Source organism: Phyllobates terribilis, unplaced genomic scaffold (assembly GCF_046119375.1).
Source record: "Phyllobates terribilis strain yellow unplaced genomic scaffold, ASM4611937v1 Scaffold_2__4_contigs__length_985480577, whole genome shotgun sequence".
Taxonomy (NCBI): domain Eukaryota; kingdom Metazoa; phylum Chordata; class Amphibia; order Anura; family Dendrobatidae; genus Phyllobates; species Phyllobates terribilis.
Window position 1 is genome coordinate 880178406 of NW_027362762.1, and position 26918 is coordinate 880205323.

Consider the following 26918-nt stretch of genomic DNA (forward strand, 5'->3'; position numbering starts at 1 on the left):
TTTTATGGAATCTTCTTTATGACATGTGTTTATGACCTTATAACAGTTGTCATGGTTACTACAAGGGATATTACTGATGCAGGGCCCAAGTATTAACCCTTGCACCACTAGCTATTCACTTCACTGTAGAGGCAATTAAGCGGCACTTGTTACCAAACAGGCGTCTTATCACTATGGCTTCCGTTAGACAGCCTAAAAAATAGAGGTTAGACATGACATGTAAAGGTTTTCTAGGTGTGATATGTAACACTGAGCCCCAAACACTGGGCTTATAACAAGAACTAGAGATTTTCTTGACCTGTCCATAAAAAAAAAATTAAGGCGCCTGTGATTTTTTTTTTAAACTGAAGAACCTTTTGCAGATTATTTTTGCTATAATTATCATCATATTACAGGTTACAGTGAATGCAGCTGATGTTGCCATATCAGAATTATGGGCTGCAGACAATGGATCACTTATCATCAGGATGATTTATTATGGTTTTCTGATGTGTATGTAAAAAATATTATCGGTCCAAAAAAATAAAAAGTCAAGTTGGCATCCCTGATGTCATAACGTGGAACCATAATATAGATTCTGTCTCCATAAATCCATGAGAACCTTCCCTGGTGATAGTTATGGAAACACGAGTGACAATTCCTCACCTCCACCACAAGGTGTCGCACTCCATTGCAGCGATGCTTATTCAACGGGTCCCTGTCGTTGCCCTTTTAACAGCAGAAGTTGTAGTGTCGCTAGGCATGCTGGGATAACACTGCAGCCACATGGTTCTCGAGTGTAACCGTCAGCCGGGGAACAGAGAAGAGAGGAGGTCAGCGAGCGGCAGTGACGGCAGGAGGCGCAGTGTACAGCCACAGGTTATATATACACAGCACACTGTATACAGGAGGCGCAGTGTACAGCCACAGGTTATATATACACAGCACACTGTATACAGGAGGCGCAGTGTACAGCCACAGGTTATATATACACAGCACACTGTATACAGGAGGCGCAGTGTACAGCCACAGGTTATATATACACAGCACACTGTATACAGGAGGCGCAGCGTACAGCCACAGGTTATATATACACAGCACACTGTATACAGGAGGCGCAGTATACAGCCACAGGTTATATATACACAGCACACTGTATACAGGGGGCGCAGTGTACAGCCACAGGTTATATATACACAGCACACTGTATACAGGAGGCGCAGTGTACAGCCACAGGTTATATATACACAGCACACTGTATACAGGAGGCGCAGTGTACAGCCACAGGTTATATATACACAGCACACTGTATACAGGAGGCGCAGTGTACAGCCACAGGTTATATATACACAGCACACTGTATACAGGAGGCGCAGTGTACAGCCACAGGTTATATATACACAGCACACTGTATACAGGAGGCGCAGTGTACAGCCACAGGTTATATATACACAGCACACTGTATACAGGAGGCGCAGCGTACAGCCACAGGTTATATATACACAGCACACTGTATACAGGAGGCGCAGTGTACAGCCACAGGTTATATATACACAGCACACTGTATACAGGAGGCGCAGTATACAGCCACAGGTTATATATACACAGCACACTGTATACAGGAGGCGCAGTGTACAGCCACAGGTTATATATACACAGCACACTGTATACAGGAGGCGCAGTGTACAGCCACAGGTTATATATACACAGCACACTGTATACAGGGGGCGCAGTGTACAGCCACAGGTTATATATACACAGCACACTGTATACAGGAGGCGCAGTGTACAGCCACAGGTTATATATACACAGCACACTGTATACAGGAGGCGCAGTGTACAGCCACAGGTTATATATACACAGCACACTGTATACAGGAGGCGCAGTGTACAGCCACAGGTTATATATACACAGCACACTGTATACAGGGGGCGCAGTGTACAGCCACAGGTTATATATACACAGCACACTGTATACAGGGGGCGCAGTGTACAGCCACAGGTTATATATACACAGCACACTGTATACAGGGGGCGCAGCGTACAGCCACAGGTTATATATACACAGCGCGCTGTATACAGGGGGCGCAGTGTACAGCCACAGGTTATATATACACAGCACGCTGTATACAGGAGGCGCAGTATACAGCCACAGGTTATATATACACAGCACACTGTATACAGGAGGCGCAGTATACAGCCACAGGTTATATATACACAGCACACTGTATACAGGGGGCGCAGCGTACAGCCACAGGTTATATATACACAGCACACTGTATACAGGAGGCGCAGCGTACAGCCACAGGTTATATATACACAGCACACTGTATACAGGGGGCGCAGTGTACAGCCACAGGTTATATATACACAGCACACTGTATACAGGAGGCGCAGTGTACAGCCACAGGTTATATATACACAGCACACTGTATACAGGAGGCGCAGTGTACAGCCACAGGTTATATATACACAGCACACTGTATACAGGAGGCGCAGTGTACAGCCACAGGTTATATATACACAGCACACTGTATACAGGAGGCGCAGTATACAGCCACAGGTTATATATACACAGCACACTGTATACAGGAGGCGCAGTGTACAGCCACAGGTTATATATACACAGCACACTGTATACAGGGGGCGCAGTGTACAGCCACAGGTTATATATACACAGCACACTGTATACAGGGGGCGCAGTGTACAGCCACAGGTTATATATACACAGCACACTGTATACAGGAGGCGCAGTGTACAGCCACAGGTTATATATACACAGCACACTGTATACAGGAGGCGCAGTGTACAGCCACAGGTTATATATACACAGCACACTGTATACAGGGGGCGCAGTGTACAGCCACAGGTTATATATACACAGCACACTGTATACAGGAGGCGCAGTGTACAGCCACAGGTTATATATACACAGCGCACTGTATACAGGAGGCGCAGTGTACAGCCACAGGTTATATATACACAGCGCACTGTATACAGGAGGCGCAGCGTACAGCCACAGGTTATATATACACAGCACACTGTATACAGGAGGCGCAGCGTACAGCCACAGGTTATATATACACAGCACACTGTATACAGGAGGCGCAGTGTACAGCCACAGGTTATATATACACAGCGCACTGTATACAGGAGGCGCAGTGTACAGCCACAGGTTATATATACACAGCGCACTGTATACAGGGGGCGCAGTGTACAGCCACAGGTTATATATACACAGCACGCTGTATACAGGAGGCGCAGTGTACAGCCACAGGTTATATATACACAGCACGCTGTATACAGGAGGCGCAGTGTACAGCCACAGGTTATATATACACAGCACACTGTATACAGGGGGCGCAGTGTACAGCCACAGGTTATATATACACAGCACGCTGTATACAGGAGGCGCAGCGTACAGCCACAGGTTATATATACACAGCACGCTGTATACAGGAGGCGCAGTATACAGCCACAGGTTATATATACACAGCACACTGTATACAGGAGGCGCAGTATACAGCCACAGGTTATATATACACAGCACACTGTATACAGGAGGCGCAGTATACAGCCACAGGTTATATATACACAGCACACTGTATACAGGAGGCGCAGTGTACAGCCACAGGTTATATATACACAGCACACTGTATACAGGAGGCGCAGTGTACAGCCACAGGTTATATATACACAGCACACTGTATACAGGAGGCGCAGTGTACAGCCACAGGTTATATATACACAGCACACTGTATACAGGAGGCGCAGTGTACAGCCACAGGTTATATATACACAGCACACTGTATACAGGAGGCGCAGTGTACAGCCACAGGTTATATATACACAGCACACTGTATACAGGAGGCGCAGCGTACAGCCACAGGTTATATATACACAGCACACTGTATACAGGAGGCGCAGCGTACAGCCACAGGTTATATATACACAGCACACTGTATACAGGAGGCGCAGCGTACAGCCACAGGTTATATATACACAGCACACTGTATACAGGAGGCGCAGCGTACAGCCACAGGTTATATATACACAGCACACTGTATACAGGAGGCGCAGCGTACAGCCACAGGTTATATATACACAGCACACTGTATACAGGAGGCGCAGTGTACAGCCACAGGTTATATATACACAGCACACTGTATACAGGAGGCGCAGTGTACAGCCACAGGTTATATATACACAGCACACTGTATACAGGAGGCGCAGCATACAGCCACAGGTTATATATACACAGCACACTGTATACAGGGGGCGCAGCGTACAGCCACAGGTTATATATACACAGCACACTGTATACAGGGGGCGCAGCGTACAGCCACAGGTTATATATACACAGCACGCTGTATACAGGAGGCGCAGCGTACAGCCACAGGTTATATATACACAGCACGCTGTATACAGGAGGCGCAGCGTACAGCCACAGGTTATATATACACAGCACGCTGTATACAGGAGGCGCAGCGTACAGCCACAGGTTATATATACACAGCACGCTGTATACAGGAGGCGCAGCGTACAGCCACAGGTTATATATACACAGCACGCTGTATACAGGAGGCGCAGCGTACAGCCACAGGTTATATATACACAGCACGCTGTATACAGGAGGCGCAGCGTACAGCCACAGGTTATATATACACAGCACGCTGTATACAGGAGGCGCAGCGTACAGCCACAGGTTATATATACACAGCACGCTGTATACAGGAGGCGCAGCGTACAGCCACAGGTTATATATACACAGCACGCTGTATACAGGAGGCGCAGCGTACAGCCACAGGTTATATATACACAGCACGCTGTATACAGGAGGCGCAGCGTACAGCCACAGGTTATATATACACAGCACGCTGTATACAGGAGGCGCAGCGTACAGCCACAGGTTATATATACACAGCACGCTGTATACAGGAGGCGCAGCGTACAGCCACAGGTTATATATACACAGCACGCTGTATACAGGAGGCGCAGCGTACAGCCACAGGTTATATATACACAGCACGCTGTATACAGGAGGCGCAGCGTACAGCCACAGGTTATATATACACAGCACGCTGTATACAGGAGGCGCAGCGTACAGCCACAGGTTATATATACACAGCACGCTGTATACAGGAGGCGCAGCGTACAGCCACAGGTTATATATACACAGCGCGCTGTATACAGGAGGCGCAGCGTACAGCCACAGGTTATATATACACAGCGCGCTGTATACAGGAGGCGCAGCGTACAGCCACAGGTTATATATACACAGCGCGCTGTATACAGGAGGCGCAGCGTACAGCCACAGGTTATATATACACAGCGCGCTGTATACAGGAGGCGCAGCGTACAGCCACAGGTTATATATACACAGCGCGCTGTATACAGGAGGCGCAGCGTACAGCCACAGGTTATATATACACAGCGCGCTGTATACAGGAGGCGCAGCGTACAGCCACAGGTTATATATACACAGCGCGCTGTATACAGGAGGCGCAGCGTACAGCCACAGGTTATATATACACAGCGCGCTGTATACAGGAGGCGCAGCGTACAGCCACAGGTTATATATACACAGCGCGCTGTATACAGGAGGCGCAGCGTACAGCCACAGGTTATATATACACAGCGCGCTGTATACAGGAGGCGCAGCGTACAGCCACAGGTTATATATACACAGCGCGCTGTATACAGGAGGCGCAGCGTACAGCCACAGGTTATATATACACAGCGCGCTGTATACAGGAGGCGCAGCGTACAGCCACAGGTTATATATACACAGCGCGCTGTATACAGGAGGCGCAGCGTACAGCCACAGGTTATATATACACAGCGCGCTGTATACAGGAGGCGCAGCGTACAGCCACAGGTTATATATACACAGCGCGCTGTATACAGGAGGCGCAGCGTACAGCCACAGGTTATATATACACAGCGCGCTGTATACAGGAGGCGCAGCGTACAGCCACAGGTTATATATACACAGCGCGCTGTATACAGGAGGCGCAGCGTACAGCCACAGGTTATATATACACAGCGCGCTGTATACAGGAGGCGCAGCGTACAGCCACAGGTTATATATACACAGCGCGCTGTATACAGGAGGCGCAGCGTACAGCCACAGGTTATATATACACAGCGCGCTGTATACAGGAGGCGCAGCGTACAGCCACAGGTTATATATACACAGCGCGCTGTATACAGGAGGCGCAGCGTACAGCCACAGGTTATATATACACAGCGCGCTGTATACAGGAGGCGCAGCGTACAGCCACAGGTTATATATACACAGCGCGCTGTATACAGGAGGCGCAGCGTACAGCCACAGGTTATATATACACAGCGCGCTGTATACAGGAGGCGCAGCGTACAGCCACAGGTTATATATACACAGCGCGCTGTATACAGGAGGCGCAGCGTACAGCCACAGGTTATATATACACAGCGCGCTGTATACAGGAGGCGCAGCGTACAGCCACAGGTTATATATACACAGCGCGCTGTATACAGGAGGCGCAGCGTACAGCCACAGGTTATATATACACAGCGCGCTGTATACAGGAGGCGCAGCGTACAGCCACAGGTTATATATACACAGCGCGCTGTATACAGGAGGCGCAGCGTACAGCCACAGGTTATATATACACAGCGCGCTGTATACAGGAGGCGCAGCGTACAGCCACAGGTTATATATACACAGCGCGCTGTATACAGGAGGCGCAGCGTACAGCCACAGGTTATATATACACAGCGCGCTGTATACAGGAGGCGCAGCGTACAGCCACAGGTTATATATACACAGCGCGCTGTATACAGGAGGCGCAGCGTACAGCCACAGGTTATATATACACAGCGCGCTGTATACAGGAGGCGCAGCGTACAGCCACAGGTTATATATACACAGCGCGCTGTATACAGGAGGCGCAGCGTACAGCCACAGGTTATATATACACAGCGCGCTGTATACAGGAGGCGCAGCGTACAGCCACAGGTTATATATACACAGCGCGCTGTATACAGGAGGCGCAGCGTACAGCCACAGGTTATATATACACAGCGCGCTGTATACAGGAGGCGCAGCGTACAGCCACAGGTTATATATACACAGCGCGCTGTATACAGGAGGCGCAGCGTACAGCCACAGGTTATATATACACAGCGCGCTGTATACAGGAGGCGCAGCGTACAGCCACAGGTTATATATACACAGCGCGCTGTATACAGGAGGCGCAGCGTACAGCCACAGGTTATATATACACAGCGCGCTGTATACAGGAGGCGCAGCGTACAGCCACAGGTTATATATACACAGCGCGCTGTATACAGGAGGCGCAGCGTACAGCCACAGGTTATATATACACAGCGCGCTGTATACAGGAGGCGCAGCGTACAGCCACAGGTTATATATACACAGCGCGCTGTATACAGGAGGCGCAGCGTACAGCCACAGGTTATATATACACAGCGCGCTGTATACAGGAGGCGCAGCGTACAGCCACAGGTTATATATACACAGCGCGCTGTATACAGGAGGCGCAGCGTACAGCCACAGGTTATATATACACAGCGCGCTGTATACAGGAGGCGCAGCGTACAGCCACAGGTTATATATACACAGCGCGCTGTATACAGGAGGCGCAGCGTACAGCCACAGGTTATATATACACAGCACGCTGTATACAGGAGGCGCAGTGTACAGCCACAGGTTATATATACACAGCACACTGTATACAGGAGGCGCAGTGTACAGCCACAGGTTATATATACACAGCACACTGTATACAGGAGGCACTGTATACAGCCACAGGTTATATATACACAGCACACTGTATACAGGAGGCGCAGTGTACAGCCACAGGTTATATATGCACAGCCCACAAGTACTCACTAATATACGCACCAGAGATATATCTACAAAGCGCACACTCATACCGCCGGCAGGCTCCTGTGCTATATGTGATTGCCGGCTGTGCAGAGAGACGTCAGAATACATAGTAGTATGACAGCTGACTTTACATAGTATGTAGAGATGTATACATGCTGTACAGCTGGAACCTCAATTGTGTGTGTGTGTAGATATATTTACAGTGACCGTCTTATAGTCAGCCTGTGTCTTATCCCTCCGCTAACTGTACAGTCAGCGGTCTCTTGTCTATACTCAGTTTAATGTACAGTCGGCTTCCACCTACCTGTGTCTATACCCTCGGCTTTCTGTACAGTCGTCAGCCAACTGTGTCTATAGCGTCGGCGCCCACCGGTGTCTATACCCTTTGCTTACTACAATCATATAAGAAGAAATGTACTCAGGAACCAAAATTTAATAAACAAATTAGTGAAATTTTATTAATATATCAAATACAAAGTTTAAAACACATCGAAACAGACATATAAAAAGTGGAAACCACAGGGTGGCGCCACAGTCTCATAAACTATACATGTATAGGTAGCAAATGTATGCAGACCCAAAAGAAATGATTTTTTTTTTAAATATATTATATATAGGCCAAAGGTGTATAGTGCCAAACATTCATATAGAAAGTACCTATGTGTACAAAAAAGACCTAGAAAAACACAGTCTTAAACAGGAAAGAACATCCTGTAAGAGTCCAAAGAAACATTACCTTTATCCGATCCTACACAAATATAGTATAAAGTAGAAAACCAATTGCTGCCTGTTGTAAGGATGTGGAGCACACCAGACAGCCTGACATATGTTTCAGCGAGTAGCTGCTTCTGGGGGGTCTCGGCTTACTGTACAGTCAGCGGTCACCTGTGTGTATACCCTCTGCTTACTGTACAGTCGGCTGTCACCTGTGTCTATACCCTTGGCTCTGTACAGTCGGCTGTCAGCTGGGTCTATACCCTCGGCTCTCTGTACAGTCGGCTGTCACCTGGGTCTTTACCCTCGGCTCTCTGTACAGTCGGCTCTCACCTGGGTCTATACCCTCGGCTCTGTACAGTCGGCTGTCACCTAGGTCTATACCCTCGGCTCTCTGTACAGTCGGCTGTCACCTGGGTCTTTACCCTCGGCTCTCTGTACAGTCGGCTGTCACCTGGGTCTTTACCCTCGGCTCTCTGTACAGTCGGCTGTCACCTGGGTCTATACCCTCGGCTCTCTGTACAGTCGGCTGTCACCTGGGTCTACACCCTCGGCTCTCTGTACAGTCGGCTGTCACCTGGGTCTATACCCTCGGCTCTCTGTACAGTCGGCTGTCACCTGGGTCTATACCCTCGGCTCTCTGTACAGTCGGCTGTCACCTGGGTCCATACCCTCGGCTCTCTGTACAGTCGGCTGTCACCTGGGTCCATACCCTCGGCTCTCTGTACAGTCGGCTGTCACCTGGGTCCATACCCTCGGCTCTCTGTACAGTCGGCTGTCACCTGGGTCCATACCCTCGGCTCTCTGTACAGTCGGCTGTCACCTGGGTCCATACCCTCGGCTCTCTGTACAGTCGGCTGTCACCTGGGTCCATATCCTCGGCTCTCTGTACAGTCGGCTGTCACCTGGGTCCATACCCTCGGCTCTCTGTACAGTCGGCTGTCACCTGGGTCTATACCCTCGGCTCTCTGTACAGTCGGCTGTCACCTGGGTCCATACCCTCGGCTCTCTGTACAGTCGGCTGTCACCTGGGTCCATACCCTCGGCTCTCTGTACAGTCGGCTGTCACCTGGGTCCATACCCTCGGCTCTCTGTACAGTCGGCTGTCACCTGGGTCCATACCCTCGGCTCTCTGTACAGTCGGCTGTCACCTGGGTCCATACCCTCGGCTCTCTGTACAGTCGGCTGTCACCTGGGTCCATACCCTCGGCTCTCTGTACAGTCGGCTGTCACCTGGGTCCATACCCTCGGCTCTCTGTACAGTCGGCTGTCACCTGGGTCCATACCCTCGGCTCTCTGTACAGTCGGCTGTCACCTGGGTCCATACCCTCGGCTCTCTGTACAGTCGGCTGTCACCTGGGTCCATACCCTCGGCTCTCTGTACAGTCGGCTGTCACCTGGGTCCATACCCTCGGCTCTCTGTACAGTCGGCTGTCACCTGGGTCCATACCCTCGGCTCTCTGTACAGTCGGCTGTCACCTGGGTCCATACCCTCGGCTCTCTGTACAGTCGGCTGTCACCTGGGTCTATACCCTCGGCTCTCTGTACAGTTTTCCGTGATATTACATTATTATGAACCAAATAATTTTGTTTCTCCAGCAGAATATGTCACGAAGAGGAAAACTGGCTGAAACGGAAGATGACGGTCCTACACCCAGCAAGTTACCCCATCCCAACGAGCCACCCCTGGACTTCACCTCACCACAGAGTCTTTTTGAAAGCTTCATTGCCCCAATGACAAGTGAGGAATTCTTCACCTATTACTGGGAGAAGAAGCCTTTGCTGATCCAGCGGAGCGACCCGGCCATACAGAGCTACTACCAGTCTCTGTTCCCCATGACTGACCTAAAACTGGCGAGTGGAAAAGGCATCTACTACGGACGAGACGTGAACATGTGCAAGTGCAAAAACGGAAAAAAGGTTTTGTTACCAAGACGTGGAAAAGCCAATTACTTGGAGATATTAAAAGACTTCAGGACGTCCAGAGCAACAATCCAGTTTCACCAACCTCAGAGGTTCAATGTAAGAGGCATAACCACAAGGGCATATTCACATTAAGTCTTAAGTTAAAGGGACTCTGTCAGCACAAAATGACTGATGAAGTACAGGCGCATGGTGCATCATGTTGGAGACAATCCTTTATATACACCTTCCAACCTGCTTGTTTTACATCTATCTCCACCCTTCTCTGGTTCTATGAAGCCAAAACTGTCGATCAAAGAAGACGGGGGAGGAAATTGAGAGAAAACAGGCATGTGGGAGGTGTATATAAATGATTGGCCCCGCCATGAAGCACAGAGCACCTGGTTTGTACAGTCATTCTGCACTGACAGGACCTTTAACAGAAATTGTAAATCTGATATGTATGTGACTACAAGATCCAAGCCTTTATTGGGGCTAATCCTCTGTTTCAGCATGAAGTAGCTTGCAGAAATACCATCACAAGAAAACCTTGCACTCACCTGCCAGTGTTTCACTGACTTTTCCTTGCTATTTGCAGCCCTGTAATGACTTAAAGAAGTTGTCCACTACTTTATATTACCCCCCCCCCCCCTCCCAATGTATCCCCCTGGGGCCCCTAAGACTTATTGTAAATACCTTCTGTTGCTGATAATGCCTGTGAGCAGCGCTATCGGTGGCCGCTCACAGGCATCACGTGACGTCGCGACAAGTGAGGCGTGATTCAGACGGTGGGGTCCCCGTGGGGGCTGCTGGGTTGTCGGTGGGGTTACCCCACCGCGTCACACCTGGCATCCACTGCGCGCTTTCCCAATGAATGGGGAGGGGCAGAGTGCGCGGTGGATTCCAGGTGTGACGCGGGGGGTAACCCCACCCACAGCCTGGCATCCGTGGAACGCAGAAGACAAAGACCCCTGGCTATTGCCAGCACTTGTCGTGACATCAGCGGATGTCCGTGCCGGCTGCAGCCGGGGGTCACGTGATGCCTGTGAGCGCCAGCGATAGCGAGGCTCACAGGCAGTATCTGCAACATAAGGTAATTACAAAAAGTCTTTGGGGCCCTGGGGGGATACATTGGGGGGGGTAATATAAAGTAGTGTACAACCCCTTTAATAATGTTTCCTATTGGTGATAATTGCAGTTTCTCCCTAGTAATGAGATCTACCTTTGTGGATGGCTCAGATTTTTGAAATGCCATGTGCCCACATATTTATCTTTGGCAATCTGATAAAATCCTGGAAATTTTCTGCTTGCAAATTCTCAGGAAAATTCTGCATCGTGTGTTTACCCAGCCTTGTTATTAAAGATTTTGTTGCTGATCTTCATGTATTTCATGAGGATAGATATTGTTGTGGATTTCACCCTATAGTTTAGGCCCCCTTCACACGTCCGTTTTGTATGTCCTTATGCGATCCGTTTTTAAGGGCCGCAAATAAGGACATATGCACACCCATTGTATTCAGTGGGTGTGTGGGCACATTTGATGTTTTTCACACAGATCGTGTGTCCATGTGAAAAACCCACAGACATGTCAGTTATTTTTTGTGCCACAGGGTCAGTGTGACGCGTACCGGCGCCTGGAAATCAGCGGTACAGTTCGTGCTGTTCCGAGGTGCCGGCTGCTGAATTCAGCTCTCATCATTGTCCCCTGCTCGCGAGAGCAGGAGACAATGATGTGGGTTGTATTCAGCACCCACTATGTACATGCTGTGTAAAATGAAGAATTAAATAAAATAAATGGCGTGGGCTCCCGCCGATTACTCTTAACCAACAGAGGGAAAGCCACCTGCTGGGAGCTGATTTTACTAGCCTGAGAAGGGGCCATTAGCCAAAAATGTTCCCTGGCTATTAATAACAGCCCACAGCTGTTTGCGTAGCCTTTACTGGCTAGATTAAAGGGGGACCCTAGAAAAAAATTGACTTAGGGTCCCCTTTATAAATTCCACCCAGCAAAGGATAAACAGACAGCTGCGGGTTGATATTAATAGCCAGGGTAGGGGCCATGGATTATGTGATACCTGGGGGCTTCCTCCTGGCTTTTAGAGGCGAGGGGGATCCCAGATGGACACTCGCAGTTTTATATCTTTATGCAGCATCTTTTTACAGTGGTTTCAAGGAGAAACTTCACTTCTGTCCAAATGTAAGATCCTCCAGACCAGCAGGCAGCGCTGCCTTTATTCCCATAGTCCTGTTTGGCATTAGGGGTTCACCTAATTTTTTTCATTTATTTGCCGAATTTCTGTATGTTGGTGATTGGTTTCCTTTCACTTGGTTAATAGTGATCTTCTTCTTCCTCTGCAGGACAAGTTATGGCAGATCATGGAGAAACTGGAGTGTTTCTTTGGCGCACTAGTTGGGTGCAATGTGTACATCACCCCGACCAGATCTCAGGGCCTGCCGCCGCACCACGATGATGTGGAGGTACACCGCCAGTTTACTGCATATATTTACTGTATATTCTGCGGCTTTTTCCTGTTATCGAATAGCGTTAACATATTATTAAAAAGGTTAGGGCCTTGGGATACAAGTCTGCAGTCACTCTGCAATGGCCGGACAGCCCCTTTAAGGCTCAGTGCACACGCAACGAGTCCAGTTTTCTGGGTTGTGTTGTAATTTGAAATATTTTTTTTTATTTGTGTGGATATCGGTGATATGCAAGAAAAGGAAAAACAGAAATTTTTGAATCGCCCTCTTTTCCGAATCCAAAATTAAGTATATTTGGTATCGCGGTATCTGGAAAAAGTCCGATCCATCAACATATAAAAGTAATTAACCCAAACCATAAACTTTGTCATTAAAAAGAATTGAAAGACCTGTATTGCCAATTAAAGCAATAAAAAAACAATCAAAGCAAGTTATGGGTCAGAAAATAAAGACATTAACTATTTTTTTTTAATAACAAAAATATTTTAAACTTAGTAACTTGGAAATTCTAGTTTCCAATTCATTTTTAAAGCACAATAAAAAAAGCCGTAAAGAAATAAACCTAAAAAACAACGGCGGAATTGTTCCCTTTTTTTTTTTTTTAACCATTTCACTGCGCTTGTTATAGATTGGGCTTGTTTCTTCTTTCAACCTTTAAACTTGAAGGGTTTTTTTTTTTTACCAGTTTTCATTATATTATATAGTAAAATGAATAGTGTCATTGAAAACTACCACCCGTTCCACAAAGAAACTAGCTTTCATATGGCTGTGTTAAGGGAAAGTAAAAGTAATGGCTCTTAGAAGGGGGGAGAGATGTCTAAGCCAATATTTGTATTTTCACTAGAAGGAGTTAAAGCTTTTACATGTAGGCTCTTATGTAGGGATCATGGACAGGACTGTAATAATCAGACGAGTGTGTCCCCCTGTTATTCAATAAGACAGCGCACGTGTCCCACCTTTGTAGTGCGGGCCGCGTGTGGTGCCTTCTCCCTCAGAGTAAATGCAATCAGAGCTTTCAATTTTCCTGACATATACTTTCCCTCTGATTGTTCCACTCCTGGTTTTGGCTTACAAATACTGAACGTGTGAACGTGGCCTTAAAGGGCCTTAGTCACTGGCAGATCTGCTAAGGACATGGTCACTGCCACTGTTCATTACTGAGTGCCATAAACTACTTCTTCATCTGCCGTTTATTATTTTTATTTTTTTTTAAGGCGACTGCGTGTTGAAAGTTTCCTTCAGTTTGTAAAATGATCGCACTTTCTGTATTAACCCCTTTCCGACCTAGTCAGTAATAGTACGCACCAGGTCGGAAAGGCCAGTTCAGCGGGGGCTCCGGCGCTGAGCCCGCACTGAACCGGGCACATGTCAGCTGATTCTTACAGCAGACATGTGCCCGCAGCAGCCGTGGGTGGTATCGCGATCCACCCGCGACTGTTAACTAGTTAAATGCAGCTGTCAATCTCTGACAGCGGCATTTAACATCGCCGCGCCGGAAGTGCGGCATTGGCCTTGCCCATCGGTGACCTTGTCACATGATCGTGGGTCAACGATAGGTTGGCATGACAACTTGGGGTCTGCAGCAGACCCTTGTGGTTGTCATGTCGCAATTGCTATGAGCGTCACCTAGTGGTAGGCGCTCATAGGACAGGAGCATTTCTACTGCATAGAGGCAATCTGCTCGTCGCCTGTATGCAGTAGAAGCAATCAGACAACTGCTGCTTCTAGTCTCCTATAGAGACTATTGAAGCATGCAGAAAGTGTAAAAAAAAAAAATGTTTTTACAAATATAAAAAAAATATAAAAGTTTAAATCGCTCCCCTTTTGCCCCATTCAAAATAAAAAAAAAAAACATACACATATTTGGTATCGTATCGCCGAGTTCAGAAAACGCCCATCTATCAATATAAAAAAAGAATTAATCCAATCAGTAAACGGCGTAACGTGAAGAAATTCTAAACGCCAGAATTACGTTTTGATCGTTATTGCATTTTATTGCAATGTTGCGGCGACCAAAAAAACATCGGATCTACCCCAAAACGGTATTAATAAAAACATCAGCTCGATGCACAAAAAATAAGCCCTCACCCGGCCCCAGATCCCGAAAAAGGAGATGCTATCGGTCTCGGAAAATGGCCGCATTTATTTATTTTTATTTATGTTTTTTAGCAAACTTTTGGATTTTTTTTTTTCACCACTTAAATATAAAAGAATCTATACATGTTTGGTGTCTATGAACTCGTAATGACCTGGAGAATAATAATGGCAGGTCAGTTTTAGCATTCAGTGAACATGGTAAAAAAAAACACTGGAATTGCTTTTTTTTTTTTTTTTTGCAATTTCACCGTACTTGGAATTTTTTTCCCGTTTTCCAGTACACGATATGGTAAACCTAGTGATGTCGTTCAAAAGTACAACTCTTCTCGCAGAAAATAAGCCCTCACACGGCCATATTGAACGAAAAATAAAAACGTTCTGGCTCTGGGAAGAAGGGGAGCAAAAAGTGAAAGCGCAAAAAATGGAAAAACCCAAGGTCGTTAAGGGGTTAATAATACATTGATCAGTGAGCGGCTCTGCAATAATTGTCAGGTCATTACCTAGTAGGGCAGCATGGTGGTTCAGTGGTTAACACTGTTGCTTTGCAGCGCTTGGGTTCAAATCCCACCAAGGACAACATCTTTAAGGAGTTTGTATGTTCTTCCCGTGTTTGCGTGGGTTTCCTCTGGGTTCTCGGGTTTCCTCCCTCACTCCAAAGACATACTGATAGGGAATGTAGATTGTGAAAACAGGGATGATGATGATGTCTGTAAAGTGCTGTGGAATTAACGGCGCTATATAAGAAAGTAAAATAAAGAAAATAACATCCTGTCTTGCAGGTTTTTATCCTTCAAGTAGAGGGACAGAAGCGCTGGCGTCTGTATGAGCCTCTCGTCCAGCTCGCTAGAGAATATGATGTGTCGCCCGCAGACAAGGTCACCACTCCCACTCATGACATCCTATTAAAGGTAACGTTTCCCTCAGTCCTTCCACAGTAGAAGATTGGGAATAAAGTATTGGATTCCAGGTTGTGTGTTTTCCCTTTATCAGGAAGGTGACCTGCTGTATTTTCCCAGAGGAACCATTCATGAAGCTGAAACTCCTGCGAACTCGCCGCATTCAACACATGTGACTATCAGCACCTACCAGAACAAGTAAGGACCCTTCCCTTCTCCATCGCTAAATAGGGTTTTCAGCGAGCAGCCGGAGACTTTGATACGTCTGTGGCATAGTTTTTTTTGTTTTTGTTTTCATTTTTCTTTAACCATTTTGTCCAACTTTTTCCCCTCCCCCATTTTTTAGTATATTATAGTCAATGGTGTCATTAAAAACTACAATTTGTCCCGCAAAGAACAAGTCCTCAGACTGCTATGTTTTTAAAAAAAAATATATATATATAATCACTACTGGATTATCGGAGCCTCCGGTCTACCGGAGAGCGGACTAGCAGAAGTGCACCGTAATTTGCTGTTATCTGTTTCCAGCTCTTGGGTTGATTACCTGCAGGACGTGATGCCGGCTCTACTGAGAGACGCCGCAAAGGAAAGTGTGGATCTGCGGAAGGGCATTCCCCGCCAACAGCTACTGGTAAGCAAGTGGTCCTTTTTAGAGGGACTCAAGAGTGAAAAATCAAAACAAAAACATATAGTGAAAGAAAATGAAAAACAAAACAGAAATTTTTGAATCGCCCTCTTTTCCGAATCCAAAATTAAGTATATTTGGTATCGCAGTATCTGGAAAAAGTCCGATCCATCAACATATAAAAGAAATTACCCCAAACCATAAACAGTGAAATACCTGTATTGCCAATTAAAGCAATAAAAAAGTCAATCAAAACATTGTGTGTAAAAGTTATGGGTCAGAAAATAAAGACCTAAACTATTTTATTATTTTATTTTTATTTTTTTAACAACAAAAATATTTAAAAAAAATTATACATCTTAGGTATTGACTTAATCGTACGTAGTAACTTGGAAATTCTAGTTTCCAATTCATTTTTAAAGCACAATAAAAAAGCCGTAAAGAAATAAACCTAAAAAACAACGGCGGAATTGTTGACTTTTTTTTTTTTAATCATTTCACTGCGCTTGTTATAGATTGGGCTTGTGTCTTCTTTCAACTTGAAGGGGTTTGTTTTGTTTTTACCAGTTTTCATTATATTATATAGTAAAATGAATGGTGTCATTGAAAACTACCACCCGTTCCACAAAAAACTAGCTTTCATATGGCTGTGTTAAGGGAAAGTAAAAGTAATGGCTCTTAGAAGGGGGGAGAGATGTCTAAGCCAATATTTGTATTTTCACTAGAAGGAGTTAAAGCTTTTACATGTAGGCTCTTATGTAGGGATCATGGACAGGACCGTAATAATCAGACGAGTGTGTCCCCCTGTTATTCAGTAAGACAGCGCACATGTCAAACTTTTGCCATAAAATGAGCAATTCCAATAGCAAAAGTACAAATTTCTGAACGTATTATTTCATATCATTCTCCTAATGAATATATTCACATTTGCTTTGACTGCTGAGCGGCTTTGAATTTTTTTATTATGTCATTATTTCGATATGCTTTTGCTTATCTGTTTGTTTTTTAATAAAGATTTAATGATAAAGTAATATCAATGTATGTGATTTGCAGTGCTTAGACCCAAGCAGGGCAGGTGTCACCCTCAGCGCTCTCTTGTCTGATATAGGCAAGAGAATAGAGGGCAAGTGCCAACTGCGGTCATGTGAAATGCTGCGGGACTTCATGGGAAGCAGATTGCCGCCTTATCTGGATGTGGATTCGTCAGATCAGGAGAAGTCAGGTCCGCTGATGAAAATTTTTGTCGGTCTTTAATTATTAATTACACTTAATATTAATATAATGATATCACTTAATATTGAGCAGAATTAAGTATGCTAACATCCCCCTATCTACTGTATGACCCTGCACACCGCCCTCCTATGTACCGTATGAGCCTGCACACAGCTCCCTATATACTGTAAGAGCCCCCACATAGCCTCTCAAAATACAATATGAGCTCTACATAGCCTCTTATATACAGCATGTGCCCCACATAGCCTCTTATATACAGCGTAAGCCCCCCCGCAGCCTCTTATATACAGCATGAGCCCCCACGCAGCCTCTCTGTGCACAGCGTGAGCCCCCACGCAGCCTCTGTGCGCAGCGTGAGCCCCCACGCAGCCTCTCTGTGCGCAGCGTGAGCCCCCACGCAGCCTCTCTGTGCGCAGCGTGAGCCCCCGCGCAGCCTCTCTGTGCGCAGCGTGAGCCCCCGCGCAGCCTCTCTGTGCGCAGCGTGAGCCCCCGCGCAGCCTCTCTGTGCGCAGCGTGAGCCCCCGCGCAGCCTCTCTGTGCGCAGCGTGAGCCCCCGCGCAGCCTCTCTGTGCGCAGCGTGAGCCCCCGCGCAGCCTCTCTGTGCGCAGCGTGAGCCCCCGCGCAGCCTCTCTGTGCGCAGCGTGAGCCCCCGCGCAGCCTCTCTGTGCGCAGCGTGAGCCCCCGCGCAGCCTCTCTGTGCGCAGCGTGAGCCCCCGCGCAGCCTCTCTGTGCGCAGCGTGAGCCCCCGCGCAGCCTCTCTGTGCGCAGCGTGAGCCCCCGCGCAGCCTCTCTGTGCGCAGCGTGAGCCCCCGCGCAGCCTCTCTGTGCGCAGCGTGAGCCCCCGCATGAATTTGAGCAGCAGATTCTTTTTCTTTTTCCTGTACTGAGCCTGGCCGGTGACTGGGGAACATGGCAGTAGCTCTCTCTCAAAACACAGGAATGCTGCCTGGGCCTCGTGGAATATCAGATTGCTCTTCCTATTCATTTCTATGGGAAATCCTCTTTGCTTTTCATGTGAAGAGTCCCCCACCCCCTCATCTGATGGAAAGAGACAATCCAGATCTTCTTTTAGTGGATCCTGATGGAATCTGCCCCAAACCAGGCACTATTACATCAAAAGGCTGCACAAAATAACTGTGTGTGAACACAACCTAATAATTTATTAGTGGGTATTAGCTAATATTAATTGATACATTTCCTGGAGGATTAACAGATGAACGTTGCATAGCAAATTGTAAGATGCTCCGGCATTGTGGTTTCATGGAGGCTGTAAGTATTTATAGATCTTTGCACATTTCATCAAGCCCCATAAAGCTCGGATAGAATTATATTTCCATAGGTGTGATCTATAAATTCAGCTTTTCAGTCTCTTGTCACTTTCTTATCTTTCTCTATTATGTCTTTGCAGATGCTCCACCAAACCTTAACAGCACAATCAGCCTCCAGTACAAAGACTACGCCGCCGTCACTACAGATCTGGCTCCGGAGGCGCCGGTAGGAGCTCTGATTACATTACAGCTCTTAAGCCTCATGGCTGTTTTGCTGCATCAGATTGCAAGGAAAGCTCCTCTATACTGATGTATCTGAATATGGATCAGGCTGTGCATTTCTGAATATTCTCACAGCTAGGCATTTAGTGCCTTAAAGGAATTATTCCACGAAAACATATTTCTGCCTATCTACAGGCTACTTGATTAATGTATAACTTCTGGGACCCCCACCTATCAATAGAATAGGGGGTTACCAAGTCCCCTTTTCGTCTCATGGCACAGTCAGAGGGAGGAAGAGTGTAAATGGCGTGGGCCTTATGTATTCGTCCCGCTGCTCCATCAAGACTCTATTTAGCAGCACGGTGGCTCAGTGGTTAGCAGCCTGGGTTCAAATACCACCAAGTTCTCCCCGTGTTTGTGTGGGTTTCCTCCAGGTTCTCCAGTTTCCTCCCACACTCCATAGACATACTGATAGGGAATTTACCTTGTGAGCCCCAATGGGGACAGTGATGATGTTGTCTGTAAAGGGCTGTGGAATTAAATGGGTTGTCCACTACTTGGACAACCTCTTCTTAATCCCTATGTTTTCCTTCAGTAATGCTAGATGAGCTGAATTTTTTGACGTTGGTCTTACAGGAGCCCTCAGAAGAGTTAATGATTTATGTTTTTCACGCCTTGAAGAACAAGAGGAAAACGCACATGGTGTCGGACAATGAAGAAAGCCCTCCTGTAAGTGTTGTAATATCTTATTACAAGGAACCTGTCCAACCTCAGGGAGAGGGGACACCCACCGGTCATTTCGGCAGGTCCACTAGATTAGCACGTCTTTCTCTCTTTTTGATTAATAAGACAGACCCCATCAATCTAGAGGAGACTGGTAATCCCCATTCTCCGTTCTTTTTCAACCACTTCTTGACATAAGATGTAGTAGTGTATCCTATTTCGTGTCCTGATTTATGGAGCGAACTCAGGAGCTGAGCCTGCATCATCCTAATGTGGTATTACAGTATATAGAATAAGCCATTTAGATTGATCGCAGGTTCAGGTTCCCTAAGAAAATAAGGTTAAAAAAAAAGTTTTGAAAACTGTTAAAAATAAATAAATAAAACCTTGAAAAAATAAAACTTTAAAAGACCACCTTTTCCCTCCTTATGAAAAAAAAAAGTACATTTGGTATTGCTGCGCCTGTAAAACTCCATTCTATAAAGATCTAATATGAATTAATTCCTACGGTAAACACAATGAGAAAAAAAAATTAAAATGCCAGAATTGGAGTTTTTCGTTCCTAATGCCTCCCTAAAAAAAATACAATAAAAGGAAATTAAAATGTCAATGTACCCTAATTGGAATCAATAAAATGTCAGCTCGCCACACAAGAAGCAAGTCCACACACGGCTCCACCAACAGAAAAATAAACATTAAGGAGCTCAGAAAATGGTGACGCAAAACAATTTTTATTTTTTTTTTTTTTTTTTACATTTCTGAATTATTTTTTTTTCCACCATATAAATAAGTGGCCTGAAGAATCAGGTAACCAGGTCATTATTACCACACAGTCAATGCCGTAAAATAAAAAAAAAACACATTTTCTACTACATGAAATGGTAAAACTACAAATCCTCCCCCAACAAACTAGCTCTCATATGACTGTATTAACGGAAAAATATAAAAAAAAAAAGGGTACAAAGAGGAGGAAAAAATGAAATTGCCTGGGAAGAATAGGAAAAAATAAATTGGATACAGAGAGATTAAAAAATATACATATATATCCTGTTTTGTTTATCTTTAAACAAAAAACATTCAGATTTATATTTAATATAATATGACTTAACAATGTTAATTTATTACTAATTCTATATTTAATTTAATTACTTATATATTATTTTGGTGTGGGGAAAAAAGTCTGGATGTCTCTGGTTGGCAATGTATTAACACCAATAATGTGGGGCACTACATCTGATGCTCGCGTCGCCCCCCGCATTGCCAGCCATACTGATGTAATACATATCTTGTGGGACCGTTGTATTTCCACTTGTACAAAGTTGATTTTGACATGCCACTGCGACTTAAGAAGCCGTCAGCAGAAATATCACACGCTTCCCCCTGTCCATATTGTTTTATGGTAGTCGGCTAATATATGTTTGCACAATTCCCTAAGTTCAAGTAGAAGTAAAAAAATCTCTCTCCCGTGGGGGAAATATTAGTGTTTTATGGGTTAGGCTTTCTCTTCTGTCTGGTTTTACGTGATCTGTGTGGCTGCAGGAAGTGGTGTTGTACCCGGATGGTCCAGCTGGTGGCGCTGTGGTTTCTCCTGTAGTGATGGCAGGAGCTCGCTGCCTTTTATCTTTTTAGCACTCCCATCACATCCGCTAATCTGTAAATGCCTCTTTGACCACAACCCCACTATCAGTATTTGGTCAGTATTCGGTCAGTATTTTTTCTCAGGAGTGGGAGCCAAAACCAGGAGTGGGTGATGAATGCAGAATTGGTGACTTGTTTCTGTTATACCTTTTCTCTGATTGTTCCTCATCTCGTTTTGGCTCCCACTCCTGAGAAAAAATACTGACCGAATACTGATAGTGGGGCGTAGCCAAACATGACATCTCACATTTCTTTTAGGGTTCATTGGCTTCTTTAACCCCTTCACAACATATGACTTATATTTATGTCATGTGTTCTGTCCCTTTGGGCCCAGACACTTAGCCCACATCTGTAATCAGCGGTCATGTGCTTTTAACAGCTGTGAGTGGATCAGTCCTCCACCAGGCAGCTGTTAACCAGTTAAATCCCACTATTAATCACTGACAGCGTGATTAACACGCACCAGCCGGAAGCGCATCACACTTGCCTGTCATTGTCAATCTCCTGTGAATGCTGGCTTGTGGCCGACGTTCATAAGAGATCGTGATTTCCGCTATGTGTAGCACAGGCGATCAAACAATCGCAGCTTCAAGTCCCCTAAGGGGACTATTGGGGGGAAGAAAAGAGAAGATTTAAAAAAAAAAAAAAAAAAAAAAAAAAAGCAGAAAAGTTCAAATCACCCCTTTTTCCCCCGTTGAAAATAATACAATTAAAAAAAATAAACGTTCCAAATCTCCGATCTATCAAAATATAAAGTAATTTAATCCGATCGGCAAACTACATAGCGAGATAAAAAAATCGAAATCCCAGAATTGTGGGTTTTTTTGGCAGCTGCAACATTACAATAAGAGGAGATTAAAACATCGTATCTACCCCAAAATGGTATCGAGAAAAACTTCATCTCCGGGTTCAGATAAGCCCTCATCTGGCCTCAGATCCCGAAAAATTAAAACGAAACGGGTCTCGGAAAATGGCAACAATTATGCAAAAACTTTTCATACAAATTTTTTTTTTTTCACCGCTTAAATAAAAAATAAACTATGCATGTTTGGTATCTGCATACTCGTACTGATCTGGAGAATCATATTGCCAGGTCAGTTTTACCATATAGTGAACATGGTAAAAAAAAATAATAATAACTATTGTGGAATAGCACTTTTTTTGCAATTTCACCGCACTTGTAATCTGTTCCCCGTTTTCCAGTGCACTGTGATAAAATCAGTGGTGTCATTTAAAAGTACAACTCTTCCCGCAAAAAAACAATCCCTCATATTAATGGAAAAATAAAAAAGTTGTGGCTCTGGGAAGAAGGGGAGGGGAAAATGGCCATGACGTGAAGGGGTTAACAAGTTCAGGACTATAATCTGGCTCCATATCAAATGCTTGTACTGTTAAATTTCCAACTCTCCCCAAAAGGCAGATTTCGAAGGGTGTTGTGGCTGAAGGATTGGTCATGTTGAATTTTAACATGCCCGATCCTTTTTCTGTCATGGGCAGTAAAACACTGATGGAAGTAGGTGGTGGCAGTGAACTACCCTTTCAATAATAAGACAACGTGCGTGCTCAGCTGAGTAGTGCACGCATGTGTATGGGAGGAATCGCTGGGTAAGGTATATAGGCAGCTCCACTGGTAAGAATCACACAGGTTTTGGTGAGATATGGGATCAAAATGCTGCAAAAAAACACCATAGAAATTCTCTTTAGTGCATCTTTCTTCTGTCTTGCAGGTGAGTGGTTTACGTTTCCCGCTCTCCTACATGGACGCTCTGAAAGCTCTCTGGTGTGAGAAGCCGGTGCGTGTCAAGGATCTACCTCTCCTGAACGACCGTGACAAGGAAAACCTGGCAATATCGCTGTGGTCTGAGGGTTTATTGGAGACTGTCCCAGCTGAAGCTTAATCACTGAGCCTCTTTATCCCCACATTGTATCTGCGCTGTCAGTAGTGATCTTACAAGAGGAGAGGAGTGCCGGCTTCAAGTAAAACCTGTCTACAGCTGTTGCCGCCCCACAGGGGGCGCTGTAATTATCTGTACGTGCTACAACCAAATATAGATAGGAAATGTTTTCTAGCTAATTTCCACTGACTCAAAGATGAAGGAAACCAGGAGCTGATCACTTGTGACAATATCGTGCCTTTCCACCAAAGTGTCCTATACGGAGACAGGTGACCTGAGCAATGGAGGCAACGCAGGATCTGGGAGCACAAAGCTATCACTGCCACTATGGGAATTACATGGGCTTCTGTGGCTACAGGGTTTCAGCAGATATGATTTTTATTCTTGGCTGGGATAGGTAATTCTAATGAGTGATATAGGGCATCATTGCCATAGGACTAATTATTATTACCTGCGTTTGGAGTTCATACAGTCAAAAATTTACAATCGGTTAGTACTTTCATGTCAAAGCGTACAGGGGCTAGATGTCGTGCACGGGGCTAGATGTCGTGCACGGGGCAAGTTGGAAAAACAACCTGTAATATTGTAGGGAGTGGTACATGCAATTTGTATAGAATCCAGAATAAAAACGGTGCTAGGTCAGAGGAATCCAGAAGGATCCTGTAGTAATCTATAGATTCCCGATTACAGCTGTATACGCCGAGGTTGTAGGGATCTGTAGTATGCGACATAGAAGGCTTTATAGTGAGCTGTTCACAATACAATCATGCAATGATCCGACTATTTCCAATGGGGGAACAGATTTGTTTGTTTTTCTCCATTAGTTAATCGGCCATACACATTAGATAACTGACAGCCTATCGTTCTGTTAAGCACTCCTCCTCCTTCCTCCCATCAAAGTTTTTATCTTCTTAATATATTGCAGTCATCATATTATATAGCACTGTGTACTTACAATTGCTCATTTTGCCTTTCTACCCAACTAATTCTTCTCTTTTCTCTGTGTAGTAACAGGAAGTCTCTTGTCCCTGCATTTATTATTTTCCTCCTGACCCAGCTGCTCCCTCCTCCCTCCTGCCAGTGACTTTTGCAGAGACTGATGACTCATACAGGGAAAATTGACCTCCTGTTTGTACATGGAGCTTAGAAGGATTCAGCTAGTCTGTTTTTATTCACGTGATATCATAGACCTAATGGAAAAGAGAAGAATTACCTGGGTAGAAACGCAAAATGAGCAATTGTAAGTACACAGTGCTAGATAATATGATGACTACAATATATTAAGAAGCTAAAAATGTTGATGGGAGGAGGAGGGCTTTTTGAACTATCCTCCTTACACAGTAATGCTCGGCTCCGTCTGTCATTACTGTGTTATCTGACAGGCATCGCCAGCATTTTCTTGCAGCGGCTGTATCACCTCACTGAACAAAATGATTGGCCACTTAGACTTCAGCTGCCCGATCTTTGTCCCCCCAACATATTTTGTTGTGGGGCCTCCATACATAGTAAATGGTTGTCCAATCTCGCCTTTTATCTAATGTGTATGGCAGCTTTTAGTGATGTCTGTCAATTCAACAGTTATCTATAGCTGCTGCTGGTCGTGTACATAAACCAGCCATACAATGGGGATGCCGGGCTTTGCCCTTGTCTCTCTTCATATTGTAGGTTTGATTGATGTTCTATATAGTGGACATAGGTTTATATCAGCTACGAGTGTTACAAGATGAAAGGGAGGCCATTACAGTAATGGCGTGCATCTCCCCATTTATACAGGGTTACGGCGCAGTCAGACTGCCCTATAAATCATACCGCAGTGCACGGACTGGCCGGCAGCTCTCCCAACCAGAGCGTGAACGCCACATAGAAATACACGCTCAGGTCAGGAGAGCCGCGGCCAGTCAGTGCACAGCGCTCTGATTTATACAGCCATCTGACTGTCCCCTAATGGGGAACATTTCTGGTGTATTTGGTCTTCTCTCTATAAATCCCTAAAAATATAGTTAGAAATGGTGCAATTTTCACATCGGCCACTGGGGCTTTATAAGACACTTCCTGTTCTTTCAGGAAATGCACATGTACATTAGCAGCAATAATATCTGACCCTATCTTTTGTATTGAAGCATCTAATGAGCGTGTGCAAAGATCATTGTGAAAGAAGGGGGAGGAGGTGAGATTTCCCGTCGCCTGTCATGATTGATGGATCCAGTGTTATCAGCTGTATATTGAGGTGTTACCTGTCATTGTAATCCTGCCTCTGATGATATGGAAACTAGCTGTCATCTCTTCCTGAAAGGACAGGAAGAACAAGTTTAAAAAAGCCTCAACACCCGTGAGAAAATTTGCAAAATTTCTCATTTTATTTAATTTTTTTACCCTTTCTCGACCTAAGAGGTATCATGACATCATATGTTGGGGTCCCCATCTTTGATGCAGGCTCAGGTGCTGAACGACAATCATTATGGCAGATGATCAACATGCCAGTGGTTTGCCAGGTGCCTGCTGTGTCGGTGCACTGTGGCTGGCGTTCATAGGAGACCATGATTTTTGCTTATATACTGCATTACTACGATATTGCAGTATATACCGCAAGCAATCAGACAAGGGTTTAAGTTTCCCTAAAGCAACTAAAAATGCCGTAAAAATATAGAAATTCAAATCGCCCCCCCCCCCCCCCATTAAAAAGAATGAAAGCAATAAAAATGTTTAAAAAAAACTAAATTAAAAATACTGCTGTGTCCATAAAAGTCCAATCTATCGAAACATAAAATTAACCCCCAAAAAATATAGAAGTTTACTATGTCCAATATTGTGACCCGGAGAATCCTATTGCTAGGTCATTTTTGCAGCACAATTAACGCCGTAAAAACAAAATCCAAAAATCTATTGCAGACTCATTGGGGTTTTTTGTTTTTGTTTTTTACAAATTCTCCGCACCTGTAATTTTTTTGCCTTTTTTTTTTTCAGTAGATTTTATACTAAAATAAATGGTGTCATTCAAAACTGCAACTCATCTTGCAAGAAATGATCCCACATATGGCTACGTTGAACGAAAAATAGAAAATGAGGGTTTTTCGAAGAAGGGGAGGAAAAAAAAATAGGCGTATAAAATGAAAAAATGGTTGCCTCCATGTAGGGTTAATAAAGATTGTGTGAAATGAAAAACACACATTGGCAAAGCAATTTAAAAAAAATGCATTTAGCACAAAAACATGATATTTTTTTTTCTTTTGATGATACATTCCCTTCATTCATTATTTCTATGAATATTATTCATTGTGTTTAACCCAGCAGAGAAGATACAATGAGGGGCAGTGGTGGCACAGAATACCATCATCATAGGTCAGTTCCAAAA

At 45.1% G+C, this 26918-nt stretch overlaps 1 protein-coding gene across 5 annotated transcripts; it reads left to right on the plus strand.

Annotated features, from left to right (window-relative positions):
- The first annotated feature begins 705 nt into the window (after positions 1 to 705).
- RIOX2 (ribosomal oxygenase 2) lies at positions 706 to 26918 on the plus strand. Of its 5 annotated transcripts, none has more exons than XM_073668173.1 (10): positions 706 to 812; positions 10189 to 10608; positions 12847 to 12966; positions 15846 to 15974; positions 16057 to 16160; positions 16491 to 16593; positions 17641 to 17809; positions 19229 to 19314; positions 19947 to 20039; positions 23399 to 26918. In XM_073668173.1, the coding sequence occupies exons 2-10, from the start codon at positions 10192 to 10194 to the stop codon at positions 23567 to 23569; spliced, it is 1392 nt and encodes a 463-aa protein (XP_073524274.1). In that variant the 5' UTR covers positions 706 to 812; positions 10189 to 10191; the 3' UTR covers positions 23570 to 26918. The 5 variants fall into 5 exon arrangements, with proteins under 5 accessions (XP_073524274.1, XP_073524273.1, XP_073524269.1 ...); XM_073668172.1 differs by having other exon boundaries at positions 711 to 812; positions 10186 to 10608; XM_073668168.1 differs by having other exon boundaries at positions 718 to 858; positions 10186 to 10608.

Bases quoted from the DNA above. Each gene is read 5' to 3' on its own strand.
- RIOX2 (XM_073668168.1), top strand. From the start codon at position 766: ATGGTTCTCGAGTGTAACCGTCAGCCGGGGAACAGAGAAGAGAGGAGG. The intron at 10,609-12,846 runs GTAAGAGGCATA...CTTCCTCTGCAG, and splicing joins ACCAACCTCAGAGGTTCAAT to GACAAGTTATGGCAGATCAT. The intron at 19,315-19,946 runs GTAGGAGCTCTG...TTGGTCTTACAG, and splicing joins ATCTGGCTCCGGAGGCGCCG to GAGCCCTCAGAAGAGTTAAT.